The 26,573-nt window shown below is 43.0% G+C and overlaps 1 protein-coding gene and 1 pseudogene across 1 annotated transcript; one reads left to right on the top strand and one right to left on the bottom strand.

Annotated features, from left to right (window-relative positions):
* Window positions 1-13,739: 13,739 nt before the first annotated feature.
* On the top strand, window positions 13,740-19,038 carry LOC133892420 (uncharacterized). The gene is made up of 3 exons (XM_062333179.1): window positions 13,740-14,102; window positions 14,927-15,276; window positions 15,785-19,038. The coding sequence occupies exons 1-3, from the start codon at window positions 13,910-13,912 to the stop codon at window positions 18,716-18,718; spliced, it is 3,477 nt and encodes a 1,158-aa protein (XP_062189163.1). The 5' UTR covers window positions 13,740-13,909; the 3' UTR covers window positions 18,719-19,038.
* Window positions 19,039-22,461: 3,423 nt separating this feature from the next.
* Window positions 22,462-23,986, bottom strand: LOC133892673 (remorin 4.1-like; annotated as a pseudogene).
* Window positions 23,987-26,573: the final 2,587 nt, after the last annotated feature.

Below are 26,573 nucleotides of genomic sequence, written 5' to 3'. Positions count from 1 at the left end.
GCTGATCCTCGCGCGCGCGGCAGCAAGGCTAGCTGACTAGCTCCCCATCATGCGGGAGTACGGGGGCGAGCGCGGCGCCGGCCGGGGTCTGACGAGCGAGCGCAGGGGCCGGGCGCGCGCCGACTGCCGACGAGAGCGCGGCGCTCGGTGTCCGAACGGGGGCCGGGCACTTGTCCCGGTCGCGGCCCCGGCAAGGTGCATGGATCTGGGGACGAATCGCCCTCTTGGAGGTTCGAATTTAATGGCGACGTGGACGTCGGTTTGGTTCGAGATCTGCTTAGCTTGAGGCGAAGTCACGTTTGGATCAGCGGCAGTCGATTGATTTATTTTCACTATCGCAGCAGCACCTTTGAAGCTAAGGTAGAGTTTTGTTGGTTGATGAAGTTGAATGGAACCAGATCGTTTTGGATAGGATGGTTGTGCATACGAGGGGTATAATCTGTTTGTTTGTTAGATATATAGAATGGTATCATAATCTGTTTGATTGGTTGTATAAAATAAAATAACTTGGTATAAAATTTTGTTTAGTGTAGGAATGTGTTAATCTTAGATAGGTCGTATAGAATAATAAAAAATACATATAAATAGAAAGGAACTTACATTTTTATTCTATAACTTATATTAAAAATAATATTAGAAATTAGCCTATCACATAAGAAGAATATTAGTGAATTTTCTTAGATTATTAAGAATTTATTTGAAATCCTAACAATTGTTAGAAATTATAAAAGTAGTATTTTTTTGGGATTTTAGTTTAAATTCTACATAGTTACATAGTTTTTTTAAGTGAATCCAATTAAAATAAGTTGCCCATAGATTATAGAATACGTAAAAAATTTTAGGATTTTTAAAACTACAAAGGACTGATTTTCAGAGCACTACTCACAGCGAGAATCCTGGATGGTCGGTGGTGCGACCAAATTTGGCTTGTGAACAGTCCTAGATGGCCCGTCGTTCCACCAAATTTGGTGTACCCAGCCATTCAGCATCCGGAGAGAATATGCCTGAAATCTGTATAAGGTCTCATTATGAACCATAGATGATCTAACCAACCAAATGCACGCAACACGCCTCATCCTACACAACCTCAACATGTGTACCACGCCTCATCTTCATGATCTTATACAGGATCGAGTCATATATCAACCTAAACACAACCTAAGTCTTTAGTCAATACCAGTGTACCACTCAAGAAAGTACCTCAAGAGCTTTTTGTAGGGGTGCCATCACCTCTTGGATAGCTGTTAGTTGCACTGCAGGATTGTAGCTCGCGCATAGCCCGAGGGAGAACGATTGGTGTTACATGGACATCTCTACACCGACACGAGTGTCATCATTTGATTTGAATTTGAATGTCTGATTCGATAAAAAAATTAGATATATAAAATACAACTTAGAGTCGAACACAGATGTCAAAATCTAATTGAAATTTGGAATGTTTAATTCAACAAAAATAATTGAACACAAGTGTCCCAGTAACACAAGGATGAAGCATGTTCTTCGTTCGGCTAGACTAGTCGTCATGTTAACCAGATGCCTCTATTTAAAATCCATCTTGAGAGATGAACTAAAAATAATCGCCTCCGTTGAACACTTCGACCGACCAAAAGGAAGAAGGAATAAACAACGGATAATCACGGGGTTGCATGACGACCAATTTAAGAGGAAAAGTATCATAAAAAAGAAGAGAAGGAAAAGTTAATGTGAGACTTGTGGTAGTAAGGGGCTAAGGGCACAATTCTATCTGTAGCCACACTGGAATCCGAGTGCATGCACTGTTTATCACTGGGACGAAATATGTAACAAAATGATAGATAATGTATCTGGTATCTAAGATATATGTAAAACAAATCATGGTCTTGTTTAAAGAAAGAAAGCGTGGGTGAAATGGAAAGCCTGATCCTTACGGGTACTCGAAAAAATGCGGACAACCAAACTCAACACTACAATATTTAACGACAATTTGGAAAGCTAAATCCAAGAGAGGAAAAAACGTAATAAAAGCCAAAATCAACTACCAAAGGCAAACATTCAGTAAGGACATATTAGAAGATTGTATAGCTCGGGACCGCCGCGACCAGATCTCTCAATGATTCTTGACGCCTCATTCATGTCGGTGTTTTTGGTATCCCCATGCATTCCCAGGATGCTACCGCAGCAGTTGGGATCACAAATTTTCCCATGGTTCTCCCAAGTAGAGAACGGGAATGCACATTCCCGTTTTGAAGTCATAATGCACTTATTTAACTGCTAATTAAAATCAGTTGCTTTGATACATTAGATCAAGAACATCGTCAAGTTTCTTACAAAATTTGAGGTAGATCTGCATGAAGTCTTACATGAAGATTGTATATGTATGTTCGCAGGCAGTTAAAAGCAGAAACTGGATGGGCATACAGTACACTGTACACGGATGTTACTGACCAATCACTCGGCGACATTCACACAGAGAGAGAGAGAGCAAGTGAGGAAGAGAGGAAGAACTCAGGAAAAGGTAGAGAAGAGAGGTTTGCTTGAGGAAGACAGAGTAGTTTAGTGTAATGAATCCACATGGCTCTCACGCACCCGCTCTCCCCTCCTTAAACGCACACCACAGCCCCCGCATTACAGAGCCCACTCGACCGAAGTGTACTTTGAGTTGATACCTAGGCGCCCCGTCCTCGAGCAGCTGACCCATTCAACTGTTGTGGCACGCTCGCTTCTCCCGTCAAGTGATGACCAGGTCCATTATCAGCGACAATGACATTCCCCCTTCCTTTAGCAACGACTTGACCCCAAACCCCCACCATGGGAAATCAATGACGGAGCTCCGCTTCATCCTCCCAGGTCAATAGCTTTGGAGGAAGTCCCATCCACTTGATCAGTAGCTGGGTGCCCACCTTAGATCCCTTGCGGTACAAGCACTGGTGGAGCACTTGTTCAGGCTTTGCTTTTGGAGCTTCAACTTCGTCAGGCATGTCGGGTAGTGCCTCTTGTACATGTGTTGATGATGGGATCCTCTTCTTGAGCTGAGATACATGCACCATGGGATGTATCTTGCTTGTTATCGACAGCTTGAGCTTGTATGCCACCACACCAACCTTTGCTTCCACTTGAAACGGGCCATAAGAACGGAAGGATAATTTGTGATTAACATTGTTATAAATGGATGCCTGCACATATGGTTGCAATCAGAGGAGCACCTTGTCTCCAACTTCAAAAGAGTGTTTAGAGCGGTGCTTATCTGTTTGTGCCTTCATTCTTTGTCTAGCCCTCTCCAGGTGTTGTTGCAGTAGTTGTGTTTTGAGTTGACGATCTTGTAGCCGTTGCACCAAATCTGGTATGACACAAGCATCGACATCCACCAATCCAAAATGTCTCAGTGGGTGTCCATTCAGAGCATCAAATGGGGAACAATTCAGAGCTGAATGAAGAGATGTATTGTACCAAAACTCTGCTAGGGATAACCATCGATACCATTTTCTTGGACATGTATGCACAAAGCAATGTAAATAACCTTCTAAGCATTGATTAACTCGCACGGTCTAGCCATCTTATTGTGGATGGTAAGCCGAGCTCATGCATAATTTGATGTCAGCTAATTTAAAAAGTTCCCTCCACAAGGCACTAGTAAAGATGAGATCCCTATTAGAGATTAAAGGAGCAGGTAGGCCATGAAGTTTATATACCTGGTTTAGATATACCTTTGCTACTTGCAGTGCAGTATATGGATGCTTGAGGGGTAGGAAATGAGCATATTTAGTGAGATTGTCCACCACCACTAGTATGCAAATGAAGCCAAATGAGCAAAGCAAACCCTCCACAAATCCATGGTTACCACCTGCCAAGCTTGATTAGGGACTGGTAGGGGTTGAGGTGTCCCTAGGTACTTAACATGTTCAGATTGGATTGAAGGCATACCGAGCAATTGGCTACAAAGGTTTTCATGCTCCTCTTCATGTGTGGCCAAACAAATGATCTCTTAATCCTTGTATAGGTTACCTCAAATCCAGAATGTCTACTATGCAATGATGACATAATGGATTCTTGCTATTTTGTGTTGTTTCCTATCCAAATACTCTCTTTGAATCTTAGAATACCATTGTTGAAGGTGAAACTCTTCACAACAGTGCTAGACAAACTGATTTTTGCTATAAGGTCTTGAGCATTAGAATCTGTCTCATAAACCACAGCTACTCCTTCTAATTAGGATGGAACACACACTAACACATAAATGTCACCGCCGTTGATAATGGACCTAATTGTCACTTGGCAGGAGAAGCGAGCGTGCCACAACAGCTGAGTGGGTCGACTCCTCAACAACGGGGTGCCCGACTATCAAAGCCTAACTCAAAGTACACTTCGGCCGAGTAGGTTCTGTAATGTGAGGGCTGCGTTGTGGGTTTAAGGAGGGGAGAGTGGGTGCGTGAGAGCCATGTAAAATCATTACACTAAACTAATCTTTCTTCCTCAAGCAAACCTTTGTTCTCCACCTTTTCTCAAGTTCTTCCTCTCTTCCTCACTTGCTTACTCTTCTCTCTCTCTCTCTCTCTCTCTCTCTCTCTCTCTCTCTCTCTCTCTCCTCTGTGAATGTCACCGAGGTGATTGGTCAGTAACAACTGGTATTAGAGCCGATGAATCTGGCGACACCAGATTACCACAAGAAGGCTCACTACCATACCCAGGAGCAGATAAGAGCCATGAAGTCTGAGAAGCAACTTGCCGAGATCACCGTGGTGCTGGCGGCATTGCAAGAATCTAACAGGTCCATCCTGGTGAGCATGACAGACTTGGTGGGTTGAAAGAACAAGATCGACGCCACTATGGAGGAGGTCAGTGATGACCCTGGGATTCTACGTACACAGGTGGATCAGATGGTGCATCAACCTGGTACTGACGGTGAAGCTCTAGGCTCCACCTAGTAGGACAAGTTTTGCACATGGGCCTGGTGGCCATCACAACGAACTGTGGAACCGGGGGTCAGAATTTGGAGCTAAATTTCACCCAAATTCACTTCCGGAGAAGGGTATGTACTTAACACCCCACTTAATATAGGATCGTAGACTTAATTGGGGAGGGATCACACCATACATGGGGAAGTGTTCATTCGAGGATGTTGCCAAGGATGGATTTCCCTTCCTTCGAGGGTGATAATCAGTTAAAGTGTGAGTCCTATTTCCATGTGGGTGAATGTGGCCGCGATGCACTTGGAGGGTAGAGCGGCTCTGTGGTTGCAGACTGATCCGAACACCATCAATCCTTCATGGGATAGATTCATGCATTTAGTGAATGAGAAGTTTGGCAAGTGGGAGTTTCAGTCTGTGTCGCACCAGTTTTCACATCTGAAGCAAACTAGCAGTGTCCAGCGATATGCTGAAAGGTTCAATACTTTGATGCACAATCTGTTGGCACATCACACTTCCTATGATCCACAATACTTTATTACCCATTTCTTAGATGGTCTCAGGGAAGAGATTCATGCCCCAATTATTCTGCACTGCCTCGAGAAATTGGGTTCTGTTGTTTCCTTGGCATATTTGCAGGAGGAGGTTCTAGAGGCTGGCCGCACTAGGGACACATGGAGGTATAAGTTGGGCACCAATTGCGACTCAGTGTGCACTGGACTACCACTACCCTCGCCATTGAGCCGACCTCGACCTCCCACTTCCCCAGCTTCTGAAGAATGCAGAAGTGCTGGTGCAATGAAAGGTAATTCTTCAGAAGATCGACTGGCCACTTTGTGCTCATATCGTAGATCTCAAGGGATGTGTATCAAGTGTGGAGAGAGTTGGTTTCATGATCAGTGTTGTGCGGCCAAAGTCCAGTTGCATGTCATGGAAGAAATGATGGAGTTCCTCGGATGACAAGAGCATCTGACACCTATTTTGGACAGTGAACAATCCTAGGCCGGAGAAGGCGCTTTGATGGCTATTTCTATTGCCATTGTCAGTGGAATTGAAGGGGCTAAATGAATGTACGTGATGTCACCTAGAGGAGGGTGAATAGGTATTTCTTGAAAATTAAAACTTCACAGCGGATTACAGAATCCGAGGACTCCGGGGTTCAGAGGTTCCAAGCTTAACCCGGACAGTCCGGATGGAACAGGAAATAGCTAACTAAGAACACCTAAGCAAGTCTAATTGAATCTAAGGATTACCATAGGTTTCAAAGGAAGCTTAAGGACAATTTCACCAATCACCTGCAGCTACAAACTCACAAACATATAGATCGGATAACTTTCCCAAAAGATCAATTAGAACAAGAAAGAATGCAAGAAAGTAAAGAAGATAAGAATTTATTTCCTGAAGTTTGGATCAAATGATCATACGTCTCCATTGAGATACCCACGAGAGTCGGGTCTCTTTCAACTCTTATCCTCACCAAGCAACTACGAAGATCAAGCTTTGACTTACTCAAAGCTTCCTCTTTCCTTACGGAGGCGAGAATGACCTTTAAAAACTTTCTAGGACACTCCACAAGCTTTGGTGCTCTTCAGGTGATGCCTAGCCATCTAGGAGCTCCAAGCTCTAAGAGTAGCAAACTCGAATCGATGGCTTGATGACGAACTCAAGTGCTCAAAAGATGAATTTATGCTCACTAGTACTCAATCTCACTTTCCCAACACAACTCAAAATATTGCAAGATTTAATGCACTAGAGGAGTTAAGAGGGCTATTGAATGGCTATGGATATATTTGTCTCGAGTTGGTTCAGCAATAGCAGCACTTAAATGGTGATGGGGAGGGGTATTTATACCCTTCCCAAAAAAATTAGTCGTTATAGTATTTTTTTTTTACTGACTCAGAGTATCCGGGTTTAACCTAGAGACTTCGAGTTGGCACTTTAACATGTAACCGAGAGCCATATCCGGAACCCAATACAGAGGGTCTGGACGACTGACAGATCCCGGAGTATCCAAGTCGACCCGGAGACTCCGGGTAATCCGGAGTATCCAGGTCAGTCCGGAGACTCTGAGTACAGACTAAGACTTAGAACTTCCCGGTGTTTGTGGGGTGATTTGTGTCTCTCTTTTTTGGTCTAAATGGATACTTTGAGCACTGAGATATCTTCAAGTCTATCTATACGCATTCCTCTTGATAGTACAACATACCTATACTCAAAGTCGAAAATAAAATCAATTTGAATCTACTGAGTGACTACATGACATATCTCTTTTTCTTTTGAGGGATGCCAACATTATTTAACTTCTTTGATGTGACTAAAACCTATTCATAACTTTAATAAACTCATTAGTCCCTTAATCATTCACCATTAATTATCCAAGACCCACATAGAGGTCTAGATGCACTTTTAATCTTCCCCTTTTGGTGATTGATGATAACATGATTAAAGCTTACAAAAGATAATTGAATTAAAGATTTTTTGAATTTAAGATATATGTGAGCTCCCCCTAAATATGTGCATTAGATAAATTTGAACTTAATATTAAATACATGTATTTAAAAGAATTCTTTTATTGAGGGCTACCACTATATCTTAGCATCCGTGGAGGTGCAAAGAGTGTGAGTGAATATGATAATCCGTGATGCATTTGACATGGTATATCACATAATAAAAGAAAGGGAGAAACAAAACATTACACCATAGAATGTTATAAAGATTTCACACTACCATAGATAAAGTCTTACAAATTTAAAGATCGACAACTATCACACCACAACATAGTTTATCACACATTATTACAATAAGTCTTACATGTCCAACGGAATGATAAACATTTTAACAGATAAAGGAGACAAGATATTGCTCAGAACCCGGATACTTTGGGTTAATTTTGTTACTCAAGATTCAGGTAGAGAATAGACAATAGGAAGATAAAGGCATTCTCCCTCCCCCTTTAGCATCAAGCACAAAAAAGGAAAGAGAAGCAAAGATAAAGATCTAGTCGCTACCCTCTTCATAGTCCTCATCTCCATTTCCATCTCCATTGCTGCTACCATCATCATCATCTTGGGAGCTTTCCTCGGCACCACCTAAAGTCTCTTCCTCGGTTTGTTCCTCATAAACCTCTTGAGCATGAGATGTTCTCGCACCCTCTGCAGCAGTTTGAGCCTCATCATATCAAGTCCATAGATTCTTAAAAGCTTCGAGCTTGCTTACTTCTTCTTCGGAGGCAATCGGAGAGCATGGAGGTTCAATACTCAAATGTGTATGAATAGCCTTTTGCCTCTCCTCAATCTTTCTCAACCTCAAATTGATCTTGTCATTGTGTTTCTTTATCTTCACAACATTGTGAGTGTAAACATTGAGTATAGCTTTGAGAGCACTCTTGATAAAGGATGGAGAGTCATGCGAGAAAGATGCACGCCTCGATGTTGCCCTTTGTGATGTGCTAGGAGCTGACCTTGGAGGAAAATGTGGCATAGATGAAGATGATTTTGAGCCCATCAACCTTACCCTATAAGGCTCATGCTTCATTTCCTTGAAGAAATTCTTCTTTGTGACCTTCTCGATCATAATCATGATAATGGCGCATAGACACAACTCCTGCTAGGTGTGTGAGATGTAGTGTGTATCTCTTCCCCAAGAAGGGGCTTACAGGAATAGAGATTGAGGTCCTACTCCCCATTTCCATGGAGCCAAGGTCCGCATGGGACAACAGTGGTCGGTGCGGTGACTAGCGATGCCGACTCTGGCAGGAGCTACCAAACAAAAAACAACCAAATGGCAGTAAGAAAAGATCTAGAAGGAGAACATACCCATTCCCTTTTATCCCATCTTTTCCATCTATTGTTGCCATGGAAGCACAGTGGAACGAGAGAAGATGCCAACACGATTGGGGAATTTTTGGTTCGACGATGGATCCGGAGATGGGATGAAAAAGGAGTATGCATGTGAAAAAAAGGCCACACTACATCTGTGACTCTGAGAACATGTCCTCAAACTCTAACATCAATTGCTCAATTGGTTATGGCAAATTCTCAAATTATTATCCCCCTTCTATACTCCACAAATGGATGACCCTAGAAATAGCCCCCCTATTGATCAAACTGTGCAACTCCCCAGCTAAGGTCATTCCAAGTTCATGCTCCTTGACTGACACCCCTTGCAAAGTCACCCACTATCCTCGATGAACAAATGATATGGGCTTGAGCTTCCAATGTACTGACATGGGATTATGATCCTCCAACTAGGCATGGACTGGTGCAGGGCTACTCCAACGGCATCGCACCGAGGTGGCTCATTTGGGGAAGAAACTGAAGGGATGGGGTATGGGTGGATGGGCCTGGTGGCTATGTATTGGGTCAAAACAGATCTTTCCCTAATTTTAGTATACTATAAGATAAAGAATGGTCGTTGTTAATGTTAACAAAGCAATTACTCATAATTGTGTGTTCATGTAGGTTCTCTATGTACAATGACATACTTGTTGTTGGTTTCATGAAGTGTTTGTTCATAAATGACATGTGGATTGCGGGGGGAAAGGACAACCAAGAGCACATTAGAGTGATGCACAAACCAATTTTCGTGTATCCGTGATGAAGGAATTTCATCTCTCTACAAGATACCATGGGTAGAATGGGTGGACTAAAGAAGATTGGAATTGCATGGCCACACGCTTGAATAACAAATACCCTGCATCTAAGAAAACTATGTCACAACTCAAGGACAGGGAGCAAAGACTCAAGAAAGATCATAATATTGTGAAATCAATTGTGTCCAAGAGCGGATTTGGTTGGGACCCCGAAATAAGAATGGCAACGACCATTGGTGAGAAGTGGAAAGAGTTGTTTGAAGATCAACATAAGTGGAGAGATAGACAATTCCCATACTCTGATGATTTATATGACATATATGATGGTATGTATGATGAACCCTGGCAACTACTAGGATATATAGCATGTTTATGATGTGTTTATAACTTCTATATTTGCAAGCAAGGTAGCAGAAGTGAAGTGTTGCAGAAGGACAACAGATTGGCATTTAGAGAAAGGCAACATAACCTTATCCTCACAGGAAGATAGTCGTCATGATTTTGGTATAGATTTTGGAACATAATCACCTAGAAATTTAATTTTGATCTTGGATATGAGGACGGGATGAACACTGATGCTGCTGATCCAACACATGGTGGCCCTATAGATGTTCCAAAAAATAGACAAATTCCTAGTACTAATTAGGAGGAGCACACACTTGAAAACTCGACACCAAGTGGAAGGAATGAATGTGCTAGATCAACTGAGAAAGGTCCTGAGAAAAATAGACCAAGGAAAAACAAGGATATTGTGCCTGAGAATATGGTAGCCTTGAGGAAAGAGGAGCTTGAGAGCTATAAGGAACTTAAGTCCAAGCAAAATTAAGAGCTACATGCAAGTTAAATTAGCGTAGACTACAAATAATGATCATAACAACGATCCTTACTCTATCACCAGGTGTGTAACACAACTATAAGAGTTGGATATGCTGTCAGCACCTGACTTGATGAAGACAATCAACTATCTCAATAAAGATAAAGTGAACCAGGAGGTATTCATGACACTGAATGGTTATCATAATCTTGTGGAGTTCTTCAATGAAGTTATTTCCTACGTTGAATTTTAGGTGAAATTTGCTTAAATGAATTAGTCAAGTCGGTATTGCAAAACCATTTGGCTCTTATTCATTTGTTTGCATTGTGTTAGTGGATCTTTCTCATCTGTTTACTTGTATTTGTAAGTACCATCATCTCGATATTTGTTTAAATCCGTTATTTCCTGTTATTGTATTTCTCTCACAAATGATTTCTATTCAGAAAGAACACATTTGTTAAACAATGGAAACTAATTATATAGCTTTTGTTTTGTTGAAAAATAAGTACAAATTCATGCATCATTCTTCTGTTGCGTTGTAGATAAGCATTGTAGTCTCTCCACATGTCATCAGCTATTTTGTCCCTCTTTGCACTGCCCAAAGCTCTTCATTGGTTAAGAGAACACACATCATTTTTATATTGTGTATCTCTGCTAGGTACATCTACTATTTCCTTTTCATCAATAGACAAGCCATATTGTTCAATCTACTGCTCGCTTCGCTCATTGGTCCGTATGAAATTATGAAGTGCGCAACAAGCTAACACAATGTCTATTTGTGAGTCAATAGGATAATGTGAAGCACACTTTAGTATTTGAAAATGCATCTTCAGAACACCAATAATACGCTCATCATTATGATTGTGGAGCTGTGCATGCCTCAGATTGAATAGTTCTTGTGGAGTCTGTGACCTTTGATTGCTTCTACCTTGCTCGTGCAGATGGTACCTTACATTGCAGTGCATTGCAATGAAGTTTGGTGTATTGGAATATCCTGCATCAACTAAATAATACTTTCCTTCATGCACATAAAAACTATTATGCAGTACATCTTGCAACACTCTTGCATCTGAAGCTGAGGCTTCCCACCCTGCACTGACATGTACAATTGATTATCAAAATTACATGCAACCATAACATTTTGCGACAATGTCTCTTTTTTTGTTTCGGTAAGGATCTTGCAGACGTGGAGCTATGGAAATTGGAACATGTGTTCCATCTATTGCCCCAATGCAGTCATGCATAATATAACTCTAGTTAAAATTTGAAAGTGTAGACCATTAATAGATTTACCATAATATATGAATGTCACCGGTAGTACCATAAAGTGTGGCATAAACTTTGAGTTACTTGAAATTTTGAGGGGAATATTCACCCGTGGCAATTTTATCACGCTTCATATTAACCAGATCGTTGCTTTTAATACTACCCCAAAATGTCTACTTATTGTCTCTCTGCTATATTGGAAGCACCATTGCAGATCTCGATTGCTTGCATTCTTTGAGATAGCATATATGAATATAGCTACCTGTTCTTCAACCGCATAGAGTATAGTCAGTGATGAGAGCTAATTCATCGTCTCTTTGCTTTTGCTTGAAGAAATTTCCTCACATCATGATGATCGATGAACTGCAGGGGTTTGGAAGTTTGGACCTATACTCATATGGACGTAGTCACCATGGACTATCTTATATACATAGATATGAAGATATAGTAGTGATTAGTTTGGATGTAGATATGGCACAAAACTAGTATTCACGAAGAGGTTTGAAGATCCGATGAAACATGAAAGATCCAATCTGGGAGGACAACGTCTGATTACCTATATCATTAAATTATTAGTACCTATAGAGATAAAGTAGTCACTATTTAAATGAAACATGGTAGCTGATAGGCCATATACGCGTCCATGCCTTTCTTGCAAGAATATTCTAACGGCCACTTTTTAAAAATCAAAATATTGCCGTCTAATACTATAACTAGCCAAACACCTCATGGTTTTTGTATAATCTAAGAAAACTCTAGTTTCAAAATGCTATGGTTTTGGGTGCATCTAGTTTCTAACACTACAAGTTCTCAATACCATGGTTTCCAAAAACTACGATACCCAAACAAGGCCTAAATGATAGTACAGTGAAGAACCGTTTCCCTTTGCCCATAATTGATGAGCTTTTGGATGAATTAGCTGGGGCACAAATATTCACTTGCTTGGACATGAGGGCTGGATATCATTAGTTTAGATTGAAGCATGAGGATTAGTTGAAAACTGCATTTAAATCCTATCATAAGTATTATGAATTCAAAGTTATAGCTTATGGACTAACTAGGCCTCTTGCCACTTTTCAAGGTAACATGAACAGGATCCTAGCACCTCTTCCGCGCAAAGGAGTCTTAGTATTCGTTGATGACATATTAGTATATATCCCTACCATAGAAATACATTGCTGTTTTGAGGCAAGATTTTCAATTGCTAGCATTGCATCAGCTGAAGATTAAAAGACCAAGTGTTTCTTTGCTAGAAAGAGTCTTACTTATTTAGGCCATACCATTAGTGCCAAGGGGGCAGTACAAATCATAAGAACATTCAAGCAGTGTTAGCTTGGCCAACTCCTAGAAATGTTAAGGATGTGAGGGGATTCTTGAGGTTAGCAGAATATTACAGAAAGTTTGTAAGAAGTTTGGAGTCATTTCTTGGCCATTGACTAAACTGCGGAAGAAACATGCCCACATTGCATGGACCTATAGCCAGGAGATAGCATTTCACCTTGAAGGAGGCCTTGGTCACTGCCCCGTTCTTGCCTCGTCACATTTCACCAAAACTTTCAATATAGAAACAGATGTCTCTAACAAAGGGATAGGTGCAGTACTCGTGCAAGATGGTCATCTATTAGCATTTTTTAGCAAGGCCTTATGACCAAGGAACCAGACCTTATCCACCTATGAGAAGGAAAGCATGACAATTTTGATGGCTGTAGATCACTGGAGACAGTACTTACAAGGGGTAGAATTTGTGATGTGCACAGACCAAAGAAGCCTAATCCTTGGATGATCACAGGTTGGCCACTCCTTGACAGCAAAAGGTGACAACAGAGTAAAAAAAGCTCCCAATACGTGCAAAGTCTCACTGTTACGCAACCCCACTAACACCAAACATACTTCATTCGAAAACATGTTGGGGGGTACTAGCCAGATACATAAAGCATGTATGAGTTGCATCTCTCTCTCTTTCTACTGCAACAAAACTATGGGTGTGATTGATTTGGTCTTGGCTGGAAGCTACTCGAATTGCCGGTCTGCTGGATCGACCAGAGACACTCTGAATTCTTACTGGCTGATCGACGCCGTACACCGATAACCATTTATATAATAACTTGGATGAAAAAAAATGACTAGACGATATTTCTCTCTCCCCGCTTCCCTCCGCATCACCCAACGTGCTGACATCACCCCAGTACACGCCCGATAAGGGCCCACGAGACGAGATCCACAGCCCCCACCAGATTCGCGTATAGAGATCGCTCGACGGAATCCGGAAGCAACCGAGTCGAACGCCGAGCGGCGAAGCACCGGCACGATACCGCCGTTGCCGATTCAACCCCTCCGGAAGCGTGGAAGCGAGCGATGGCGGCGTCGGAGAAGCCCGTCCGGCCCTGGACGGCGGCCAGCACGTGGGCCCCGGCCGGCGGCGGGGCCTTGGAGGACGCCGTCTCGTTTGAGACCTCGGACGACGACGCCGAGGCGTCCCCCGCGGGCGTCGTGCTCTCTCGCCCGCCTCCCAACGGGGACGGCGATGCCCCTTCCTGCGAGGTCACTGGTGAGTCCTCCATTAGTTGTACGAGCCTAGTCAAAATTTTGCGAGGTTTGTGTTGCGAGTTACCGTGTGGGGGTTAGTAGGGTCACTGATCGGATGCAGATGCGCGCGTTGTTGGGAATTGCTGTGTTGCGTTGGACAGCATCTGAGCAGATAAACCCTAGTAGCCTAGTACGAGTTAAGCAAACTGGCCATCGCTGTTTGGGTTCTCGATTTCTAGTGCTTCGATTCCTGTTGGCCGGAAGTATCATGTGAATGCTTGGAGCGCCCTTGTTAACCTGAGCCACTATTTGGACTAATAATTATAATGAGATGTTGAAGATACCCAACCATTGTTCGTATGTCAGTGCTAGAAATGGATGTCTGATCGGTGTGCGATGTATAGTGTATTTGATTTCCTACTGGAGGTTGGTTGTGGTCTTCTTAACCTTCCCATGATTATAGCAACAGTTATTGGTAGTTTTGATACTACAGTACTTTGTAAATTATATTGGCTACTTTTTTAAAACAGATTTAGCTTGGCATTTCCAGAAGCCTGGTACCAACGTAAAGCTGTTGCACCAGAATTACCCATCTAAAATTGATCATAGTGAAATTCCTGTTTTCTACACCAGTATTGTCATGACTGATGTTGTGAGCATATTTTAATTTTGCCATCTTGTATTGAACGGGTGTGTTTCCATGGAAGCCTTTTAGCAGTGCCTACATTTTGAGTTGGTTTGCATTTCATTCTATAAACACTATAGTACCTGTCATAGTGTCACGGTCAAATTTCATGTCAGTTTCCGTTTTGTTACGCACAAGTCTGATTCAAGGATGTTATTCAGTTAGTTTCAGGAGAAAGTACGAGATTCATAGGGTCTATGTGCGGAGCACAGCTCGGATTTATGAAATATACCAATCTACCGACACAAAGGGTACCAGCAAGGATTATCTATGCACTGTACGTTGTGGACTTGCCGTTAAAGAACCTCAGCCCTCAGGTGAAGAAAGTATGGCCCAATGGAGTAGCAGTGCTTCAACTAGTGAAAAGCGTGATAATGAGACGAAAAGCGTAAGCAGTAGCAGTGATGAAGACAGCTGGGTTGATGTCAAAATCCCAGAGTATTCTGTGGGAAACAACATATCAGAATCTCAAGAAAGGCATGCAATTGGAACCTGCCAAGAAAATACACTGGTAATTCCCTTTTTTATTCTTCACACCAAACTTTGGTTGATACTCATTGTTACCAAAACTTTCTGATGGAAATGGTTTCGACTGTGATCAACTGATCATAGCTTCTTACCTGCATGTAGAATCATTCCAAGTCCCAACAGCGTGTAAACAAATTGATTATATGCACATTGTAGATACGTCGAATTGAGAGATATGGAATTTTATGTACATATCTGTCATGAGAGGAGGAAACATTGGGAATAAGAGATAGGAACTGCAAGGGATTTTGTTGTTAGGGATTACAATAGATAACTATCAGTTATTGTATAAGTTTATTAGAAAAGATTGAGTATTTTTTTGTTAGGAGGGTTTTTATAAAGTTCTTTTCCAGGATTTATGGTCTTTTTATTAGCGGTATTTTTTAGAGGTGCAAGTGAAGAGGCAGACGGACTTACAAGTTGCAACCCGCTAGTCTTTTAAAGTAATAAAGACATATTTTTATACTTTTGTTTTGTCACGTGTAATATAGGCACACTATGAAGCAACTGCTGAAATGACTGATGTGAGCCCATGTGTATCTCTTACTATCCGTCTTCTGTCACTTCAATCAAAAACTTCAGTGCACATTGAGGAGATCTACATATTTGCTGATCCTGTTGAGTCCACAAATGATAATTCAGTAAAAGGTCCTGGAAACTTGGGAGGTAGTTCTTTGTTGGCCATGCTTGTTCCTGGCCTTATGCAAATGCCAAAATCAAGGAACCGTAAAATTGATGATGGATATTTTTCTCATGGATCAAGGACTCAACTTACCCAAGATTGTGCAATAAAAGAGAACAGCCCATATGAAAAGATTGCACAGGAAGCAGGTACATGTATCAGAGACAATTCAAAAAATAAGCCAGCAGGGATCGAAAGCGAAATAAGTCCTACAGACAGAGGGACAGTATCTAATGAAAAAAGCAACCAATGTGGATTCCAGTTAAAGGATCCCAAGTCCCTTCCTTTGCCTGTACAGACAACAGAAAGTAAACAAGTGCCACCAATGAAGGACCAACGACTATCAAATATAGATCAGCTTGCTAATCCCCTCTTGAGTGATAATTTTACTCCTTACACTCATATTGAGAGAAAGCTGGATACTCTGCTCTCTAAGGTAGAGAAGATGGAATTATATTGCTCTAGGTTTGAGGACAGCATGATAAAGCCCCTCGGCAGCATTGAGGCAAGGCTTCAGCGACTGGAGCAACAGTTTGATTCATTCTCTGTGGAGATTCAGTCTTTACAAGGTTCTTCTGCAAGGATATCAGCACCAGATGATCTGTCTGATATGACTAACTCACAAGAGAAAGCACATAATGATGGTAATGCTACAACTCCTGCTTCTATAACTGACAAGAAGCCAGGTTTAGCTCTCAGGGCGCCATATTTTTCTTCTGAAGATTCTTGTGGTTATAATGTAACCAATGAAAATCAAGTTAACTTCCGTGGGCCTAACATGGTGCAAAGACTGCTTGTGAAGGTCCCTGATTTTATTTCTCAACGCGTGTTAACTGGTGAAAAGCTTCACGATGGGCCTTTCTCACCAGTTGAATATGCTCTATCTTCTGAAAAAGAACGTAAGACTTCCCCAGGTTTAGTTGTCAAGGTTCCTGAATTCCCAGATGATGATGATGACGAAGTGGAGGAAGAGAAAGAAGCAGAAGTTGGTGATCATGATGATGGTCACACACAATATGATGATACTCCGAGCAAAAGTGCCGTTGACAGCTCCAAAAGCAAAAAACCTGTGTCTATCAATGGTGCATTAGCTTCCGCATTGGAGGCATTGTCCACTTCCACCAAAGGAACGCCATCTTTAAAGTCTGTTGTTTGCACTGCCAGTAATTTAAGTGATTCCTCGAGTTGTTCTCTTTGTCCTGAAAAAATTGATGAGATATCCATTAAAGATGGTTCAGCTGACCAATTTCCGGGTGCATCTGGCATTGCAAATTTGGTCAGTACCTTCCTATCTTATCAGGAAATTGATGCAGCTCCACATACTTCTCTTTCAAAGGCAATGTTGGATGACAAGGTTGAGGTAAATGAACTGAACAATGATCTCAATTCAGACAAGGTGGCATTTGCTGCAAGCACAGAATCATTGGATGTTCCTTCACAGTCTCATTCAGTTGAGGAATCTATTGATGATGGAAGTTGGGTAAATGAACTGAAAAATGGTCCTAATTTTGACACAATGCCATTTGTCGCAAGCACTGGACCTTTGGATCCTCCTCAGCCTCCTACAGTTTTTGAAGCAGTTGATAATGAAGCTCAGGTGAATGAAAATAGACCTGCTGTATCCTTAGCAGAGTATCTTGCAGCAAGAAATGCTAGCTCTTGTAAGAATGGTACTTCTGAGGTATGCTGCAGTAATGATGGTGTTGAGAAACTGCCCTTTGAGAGAACATTGGCTGGAGCTGGTAAAAACTCGAAAAATATCAGTCAAATGCTAGTGAAGAATGCTCTTGAGGTTGATGCGGATGACAGAAAACTATTTTGTAGTGTACCCATTGGGGCAAACTTTGAAGGATCAAGCTATAAAGCTCCTTGCAATGCTGCTAATGGGCACAATATCAGTACAATAGAAACTATGTCAGATAAGGACTGTGGCCTGGAGAATACAGAGAACAGCTTTAAGCTTTCTGTTGGGATGGACTCTATATTTAGTCAGTGTAGTGCTATAAAATCCAAGAAAAAATGGATTGAGAACGGCAGCTTGGACTGGAGCCTAGATGAGAGCTTCTCGAAACTGAATGCGGAATATTCCTTGTCAAATTGGAGCAGTATGGAGTCGTTTAGTGGTGCACCTGCCAAAGAACCTGTTGTTTCAGTGAATACCACATCAGGAAAGTATGTGGAAGATCTTCTTGCAATTGGAGTTTGTTCCATTGCGACTCCAACTGCTGGGGAAGAGCTGCAAAAGGTTTGTGACTTGTTTTATGAGTACAAGGATGACATGTTGGGCATGACCTCCACAGCGAAGAGAACAAGTAAGAGCAGCCCATCTCTTGAAGTGTTGCTTGGCGAATCATCTGATTCTGAAGCGCAAATTTCTGATCTGGAGGACATTGACAATGAGGCCAGCATTGGTTCAGCTCAATTGTTTAGTACATTCTCATCTTCAGATGATGATGCTACTGCTGCGGACAAACCTTTAGTTGATGTTGCTGACCTGACCACACCATCAGAGCCATATGCTTCTGCCCTCGACGAGCCTTTGTTTGATGTGGCTGATCTGACAAACCCTTCAGGGACACATGCTCATGCAGTGGATGAGCCTTTGGCTGATGCGTTTGATCCTCCAAACCCTTCAGAGACAAATGCTTCTGGCGCAAACGAGCCTCTGGCCAACGGAGATGATATGTCTGTGGAGACAGTTGCTGGAGGGAGCAGCGGAGAACATCTTGACAGTCTTATATAGGTTCACCGCATACCGTTCTACACCACAGAAAATAAGCTTCTGAACATATATTCTTGCTGCACTACTTTGATGGTGTGTTCTGTGCAGCTATCATCGTTTCCTTCCAAGCTCACGCAGTTTTTCTCTGTACATAAATAAGTCTTGGTGCCAGCAACGATGTTACTAAATACTAGTATGCCTAAACAGGGTACCTTTGGGCTGCTGTCGTGTCGTCTATACGACCCGACGCTTGTCGATGTACTTTTTACTGTTGACCGCTCATCCTAAATCTCTGAGCATTACAGGAAAACAACAGTTACCAGACTGGCTTTATATCGGCACCATTTCAATTGGCAGTGAAGTCGCCCGAGTTACGACAGCAATGCATCCAGACAAGGTATGGCATAACTTCACTGCATAGTTTCTTAACCTCCCTGAGACCCCGATACACTCTTTTGTTGTAAAGAAAACCTCTCTGATACGGCAGGTAAAACTCGGAACACGCCATGTTACAGAAGCAAACAAAACTCTCGATAATTTCTATCTGAGGCTGATAAATGAGACTCTTCGAGTTTATAAATTATAGGTCAGATGATAAATTTTTCAAAAAAATCAAATGCCCTGAAGCAAACAGAAGAACAGGCGACATTCTGTTCACATGTGAGCTTGCTTGATGCTGCAGGCTGCAGCGATCCGTGTACGCACATGGGCTAGTCCTGGCTATGGGCCTGGAGAGGTCGTCCCACAAGATGTAGCATTTAACGCAAGGAACGGTCCACAGTGGGGTCGGTGGCCATCTTGTACCGTCCAGGTGCAAGGAATCCATGGATCCTGACTTTGCCCTTACTACTCACGGTGCAGTCGGTCTCCAATCCGCCGTTCGCAGGATCGAACGACTATGCTCTACTCTTGCTTCGACTCCCTCCTTTCTGCGTTTCCACGAGAAAAAACTAAAAATAGACACATATAAATAAGTGTATTTATTAAAATAGATAATATGTTGGTATATTTACGATTTTAGTATCCGTATTTGACGCTTTATTTACCGAAAAACTATTCTTGCTTTTAACGCCGACATGCTAAAATTGTAAATAAGGTGCTGAATATGTATACTAAAATTATAAATATATCGATATATTATCTATTTCAATAAATACGCTCGTATATATTGTCTATTTTTAAATTTTTACCACGTTTTGTCCCAATTCGACCCAACAGCCCGGATGCTGCTCTTGGACGGCTCCCGGACGCCAAAAGGAATGGCAGCGTGGAAGGAACGCCTTGCCTATTAGAATCGACCGGACGACCTCAAGCGGCGCGAATCGAAGCTTGCCGCCGTCGGAGACGAAATCGGCGGATGCAATCACGCCCGTGCTCGCGCGGCTCTGCGCGCTGAGCTCCCTCTCCCTCGTCCCTAGCCCGTGCCGGGACAGCTCACCCCCGTGCATTCCAAAAAGGCACAGAAGACGCATATTTTTTCAGGTACGGAGTATCAATAGAGTCGAAAATAACCTTTTGCCGCTTTGTTATCGATGAAGCTACGCACAGTTGTTCCTTGTTCCCACTACGTTTATGCATTACATTCACACGCATTCCATTTTCGCTAACACTATACAACCCGAAAAGAAATTGCTCATCTATACACAGAGGAATCTGAACCCAACTTTGAGTTTTTTTAAAAAAAAAAATAAGCTGACTTTGAGTTGAAGTGTTAAACCGAGTCAAACAATAAAGGGAAAATCTTGTGTCCATACTCTAAAGCCTACGTTGCCAAACCAAGATACCGAAGATCATCTTTTGTACTATACTACACTCCAAATCAAAATTAATTCATTTGAAGGTTACTTTCCTGTTTGGGGATATTGTTTAGCAAAGTTATACCAGTATAATTGCTTTTGTTAAGCTATGATCATGCTAGTTAGAAGTGTGGGTCAGAAATTATCAATTTAGCAACGCGAAGACATAGACCTATCATCGGTCTCCTCTCCTGGTTGCAAAAGGCACTTTCAGACATAGTATATGTGTTTCTGTTCCTCTCAGTATTAATGTGACTGAGTTTGAGGTGGCATTTGACTAGGCAGAAACAGTTTCACATAATCACACCACTACTGACAATTCTAGCTCTATAGCAGAACTGGCCAGGATAAATTCATCGAACAACACATACTACGATGAGCTTCCAAATGAAGCTGGTCAGTTACATCTTACATGCAGCGATGGGAGCACAGAAAGTTCATGGAGTTCAACATGTACTTTTGTCCCAAATTACTCTTTAGTATTTCCTCAAAAAGAAATGCACATCACATAGGACCTCCAGGAATTTTGTCAAAACATTGGTTAACATAAAGGTTAAGGGGAGCAGGGCAAGGTGCTGGGAGAATTGGAACTTCACAGCAGTGAAGGAAACAAACAAGGCTCCTTTGCGTACCCCGGAGGCTAAGTGTGTGCTTGGATGGCCGGACCGAGCCGTTCCCCAGAGCCATCCAGCAAACATGGTGTTTGGTTGGCGGACCATCGAGACTGGAGCGGACAGAGCGATTCCATATCAGTCAATATTCTTTTATTATGCTAGATGGCTTGGTCCCGCGAAAATAGCCGGATGGATTTATTCAGTTTTCTCGTTCAATCGTTTGATTTTATTTAGAGTACAAAGAGTAGTTTAAAAATTCTAAATATTTTTATAAGTAAACTAAAATTCATTAGCAACCTATTTTAATTAGTATGATCTGAATAGTCTAAGCCAATATTTAATTTGAATCTTTCGTTTTTAAGGGAGAAAATACTGCAACGATTAAAAAATAAACTAAACTGGCTACTCCCGGTTACCGATCCTCCACTCCTCCTATCTTTTCCTTCCCTCGCCGCCTCCCGATTTCCCCAATCTCCCCGATCCGTTCCTCAAATCATGGCAGGGGAGATCGAAACGATTTCGGTGGCCTCGATCCACGTCGCTCCCTCTTTCTATTATTGCCGATTCCCTGCCGATCTCACAGAACGAAGTCGGGGATTGGCAGCTGGGGCTGGACGGCGCGTCGACGGAGGAGATGGCGAAGAGGCACGCATCGCAGGAGGCACTTGAGCACCGGCAGCCACGCGTTCCCCGGGCTCGTTACCGCCTCGGCGGCGGCATCCTCCAGCGGCCCGGGGACGGGATGCTGCGGTACGGCCGCGGGGACACCCGGATCGTGACCGTGCCGCAGGGGGCGGCGCTATCGGACCAACTCGCGCGGCTGAGCACCGGCAATCACGCGTGGGCGAGGCGCTGGAGCGAGGTCTCGCCGCATTGAGGAGCTCATCATCGACGTGGTGGGCCGGTGGCTGGTTGCCGAGCGTCAAGCTGCAGGGCGAAGATCGCGACGACGGCAACGGCGACGGCAACGGCGCCGCAACCTCGCAGCCAGGTCTGCTTCTCGATCCCTTCCCCTTCCCTCTTCTCCTCTCCTTCCGCGCGCCCCTTCGGCCGGGACCCACCTCGATCCGCTCGAGATCGCGCGCGGCCGGCGGCTCGCGGGGTTCGTCCCGATCCGAGCTGCACTCGGTGCGTAAGTTCGGAGAACATGCGGTATGCCGAGGAGCTCGTCAGTGAGTTTCAGAAGTGATATATTACCTCGTATGAGATAATATGCCACCTTCTTTAATCCTGACCATCAGGACCTAACAGAATGAACGGTCCACGGTTATTTGGATGTATCATAAAAATTGCCAACAAATAAAGAACGGAAATCAATAAAGCTATTACTTCTGACATTGAGCTTGCAAACAAATTTACGCAAGTGTAAGTAACTTATATTGACATACACAATCCTTCATGACAAAATCCCACAAAATATACAGGCAGCTCTTGCCCTCAGACTCAAAGGCAGAGCACATCCATCTTATGTTATGTACTTCCCTGTCTGTCATGGCCACCATCAACTTTGCAATACTTCAAACACAAGGAAAAGCAAACACTTCACATGTGGATACAACACTAAAACAAGCGTTCCACACAGCTAGCACGGCACTGATCACTGTGATCATGCGAAGTGAATCTCTGAACGGTCCCACAAACAACTGCACCGGCAACGAGCAGGCAGAGGAGGAAGACTGGAAGAGCTGAAGAGGACAACTTTTCAGAAGAAGGAGCGCTTGGTGGAGGGCGCCCTCCCGACGGCCCTCATGAATTTGGCGAGCTCCAGCACGCGCGCCACCTTGGTGCCTCGCTTGGCCTCTGCCGACGCGCGCTTCTCCTCCCCCTTGCGCCGCGCCTTCGCCACCTCGTTCTGCGCCTTCTCCATCGCCTTGGCCCGCTTCTCCTCCAGCTTCCTCTGCACATGTATCAGAATTCAGAGCACGGTCGGAGATGGCGTCGTCGGATTGGGGGTGAGGTAAAGGAAGCATTTTTGGTTTGTATTTGAATTTTGATCAGTGTTTAATTACCTCGTACTTCTTCAGCCAGGCGCTGGCCTTCTCGACCTGGTCGCCCTCCCAGCCGTTGATGACGACCTCCTCGCGCTTGAAGCGGTTGTTGATCTTGGCCGTCTCGGCGATCTGCCACGCGGCGATCTTGGACTCCACCTCCTCCTTCTTCACCTGCCCCACCGACACACCGCCTTCGCCACCGTGGCCGGCGCCGGCCGGCGCCATGTCCCGGGCCGCCGCGGACGGGGTCGGCGAGCCCCGGCGCGGCGACGGGATGGGGTTGCTGTCGGGCACGATGGCCAGCGGGTTCGTCTCCTCCAGCTCCTCCTCCCCGATCCTCCCCATCGCGTCGACGTCGTCACTCCCGTTCGCGGCCGAGGCGGCTGCGGCGGCGGCGTTGGCGTTGGCTGCTGCGGCGACCATGGCCAAGAACTCCCTGCTCATAGTTGGGAAGGGCTCGCTGGGGGCGGTGTCGCTCCCGACGGAACGGATCGACGTGTGCCTGCTCCCTCCCGCCGCTGACCCCCACGACTCCCCCCGGCCCCAGCGGTACGACGGAGGTTGGCTCGGCGGCGGGCTCAGCGGGTGGATGTCCCTGAACTCCGGCTCCTCTTCCGGCGTCTGCCGCCTCTCCTCAACGGTGTTCTCCTGCTCGACGCCGCGGCTGCTGCTGCTGCTACTGCTGCCACTAGCCACCGTCTGCTCACTCAACATGTGGCACACTTCCTGTTCTCGCTAAGCCACTAGCGGCCGCGAAACCATCTGCGACTCGGTTAGTGCGGCTCAAGACGCTGAGCTGTGTGGTGCGATGGTGGGGTGAGAACTGAGTAGGGTGGTGGCGGAAGGCGCCTTCTTAAAGACGAGAGAGGGCGCCCACCAATGGAGGGCAAGGCGGGATATTTTTCCCGCTTCTATTTCCATTTCCTCAGTCTGTTGGGTGCCTGCGTCTCGCTTTCTTAAACCGGAGACTCTTTTTTTATTTTAGCGTTTTTAAACTAATATTTTAATAACAGCATATGGGCATCTAAATTTTTAGGAACTAACTCTTTTTGTCACGCCAAAGTGTCTGATGTGACTCTCCAACGTAGTCACGCTATATTTATTGGTGTGACCAAAGTGACCACGCTAGCAGAACCCCGCCGTCTTTACACGTGAGTTTGACGTGGTAGCCTGAATTACGTTAAATTGGTTTGCATGACTTAGATGAACAGTGTTTTCAGCGGTTTCAATTGTTCTCTTTCTGCTTTCTCTATTTGAACAGTGAGATTGTCGTACTCTAAAATTCACAAAACTTTTTCTGTATGTCCTATAATTCATGGTGAATCCATTTTAAAAGGATTCACCTCAATACCCATCTAGGTTTCAAAATAAAGAACTCAAAAATGGCTACTTTTAGAAATTCTAGTAAATTTTCAGGCCTCGAATAAATTCTCAAAAATCTGAGAAAATTCACTAATATTCCTCTCATATGGTGTAATAATTTCTAAAATTATTTTCAACCCTAAGTTACTTAGTGAAAAAGTGAGTTCCTTTGCAATGCTCCATTTATATACATTTGTATCATTTCGTACTATTTAGCCTTGTAAACGCCCTCTAAATAATTAGTAATTATGTTCGATTTTCCTCAAAATTTTGCCAGCGCTTAATGCAACATGTTCAGTCCTATTTGCAAACATGCACATCCAATAGAGTAGTAGAATTTTAATTATTCAATTTCAAATGTTGGTATATGTTACAATTTGTTCTATAACAATAATACTTAGGTGATTTGTGGAGCCAAAAAGAATTGCCATTGGCGGTCTAAACCTTACCAAATTTATTGTATGGATAGTTCATAATATGTTTTAGCCGAACCACACATATAATTTTTAGGAAGACTAATACACTTTAAATTGCGCATATTCAAACATAGCTAAGTGCTATGGCTACCCACAGCCTTTGAGACTACAGGGTGAATTGAGCATTTTGAAACGTACATTTAAATTAGGAAATAATTTCCAATTTTGTTGAAAGTAAGCAATTGATAACAGTAATGGTCTTAGGTTTAAGCCATGAGATATGTTCATCAAGAATCTATACACAATTTAGGTTACATTAAATCAAGAACACTGCGACTTTGGACCGGAATTCTATGCCACCGATGCAAGGGAATGGGCCACACCATAAAATATTGTCCAAGTCAGCGAGTGTACATTGCAACAGAAGACGATGATTATGTAAGTGATAGTGATGTTGAGGATGAATATGGTCTTGTAGCTAACCATGTAGGAGATGAGGACAAACATGAGATGGAAATCGATCACGAGAAAGAATTGAGTGCCACTGCCGTGGAGAATTACAGGACACTCATTGTGCAGCGAGTGTTAATCACTCAAATGGAGCAAGTAGAACAACTACAACGTCACAATTTATTTCAGATGTTCCTCATAATCAAAGACTATAGTGTTCAAGTTATTATTGATGGAGAAAGCTACAATAACTTGGTAAGTTCAGATTTGATCAAGAAGTTTGAATTGCCGATAAAGACACATCCTCATCCTTACCACATTTAGTGGTTGAACAATAGCGGTAAGGTGAAGGTAATGCAAATATTTAGGTATATTTTTCTATTTATTCATACCATGATTGTGCTGATTTCGATGTAGTTCTCATTCAAGCATGCTCACTCTCGTTAGGTCGACCATAGGAATTTGATACGGATGCAACACATCATGGTAGGAGTAATAAGTTCACTCTTATGCATAAAGGAAAAAAATAACTTTTTTACCTTTAACCCCTGCTGAAATTATAAAATATGAACAAAAGATAGCTGAAAATAAGATAAAAGAGCGTGAGCATGAATATGAAAATCAGTAAGTAGCAAAACATGTTTTTCACCCAAAAACGAGAAATTGACTACAAGTTCTAAGTTTGATGGAATAAAATTGAAAGGGTGTGTTATGTTTGCCACTAAATCTGATCTTGCTAAAATTTATTATAACGAGATGCCATGCTATGCTTTGATATGTAAAGATGCTCTAGTTTCACTCGAGGATATATCTATCTCTTTGCCTCCTACTGTTGTAAACTTTTTGCAGGAGTTTACGGATGTATTTCTAGCTGAGGTACCCCTAGAATTATCATCTATTCGAGGAATCAAACATCAAATTGATTTAATTCCGGGAGCAGCCTTATCAAACCGTGCTGCATATAGGACCAATCTGAAAGAGACTAAGAAAATTTAGCGATAAGTCCAAGACCTTTTGGATCGCAAATATGTATGAGAAAGTCTTAGTCCATGTGTTATTCCCATTTTTGGTTTCTAAGAACGATGGTAGTTGGCACATATGTATTGATTGTAGGACCATCAATAATATTATCATAAGATATCATCTTATACCTAGGTTAGACGACATACTTGATGAGTTGAGTGGTTCTATAATTTTCACTAAAATTGACTTGCGAAGTGGATACCACCAGATTAGAATGAAACTTG

Source organism: Phragmites australis, chromosome 15, assembly GCF_958298935.1.
Source record: "Phragmites australis chromosome 15, lpPhrAust1.1, whole genome shotgun sequence".
NCBI classification, from domain to species: Eukaryota; Viridiplantae; Streptophyta; class Magnoliopsida; order Poales; family Poaceae; genus Phragmites; species Phragmites australis.
This window is presented reverse-complemented; position numbering and strand designations above follow the sequence as displayed.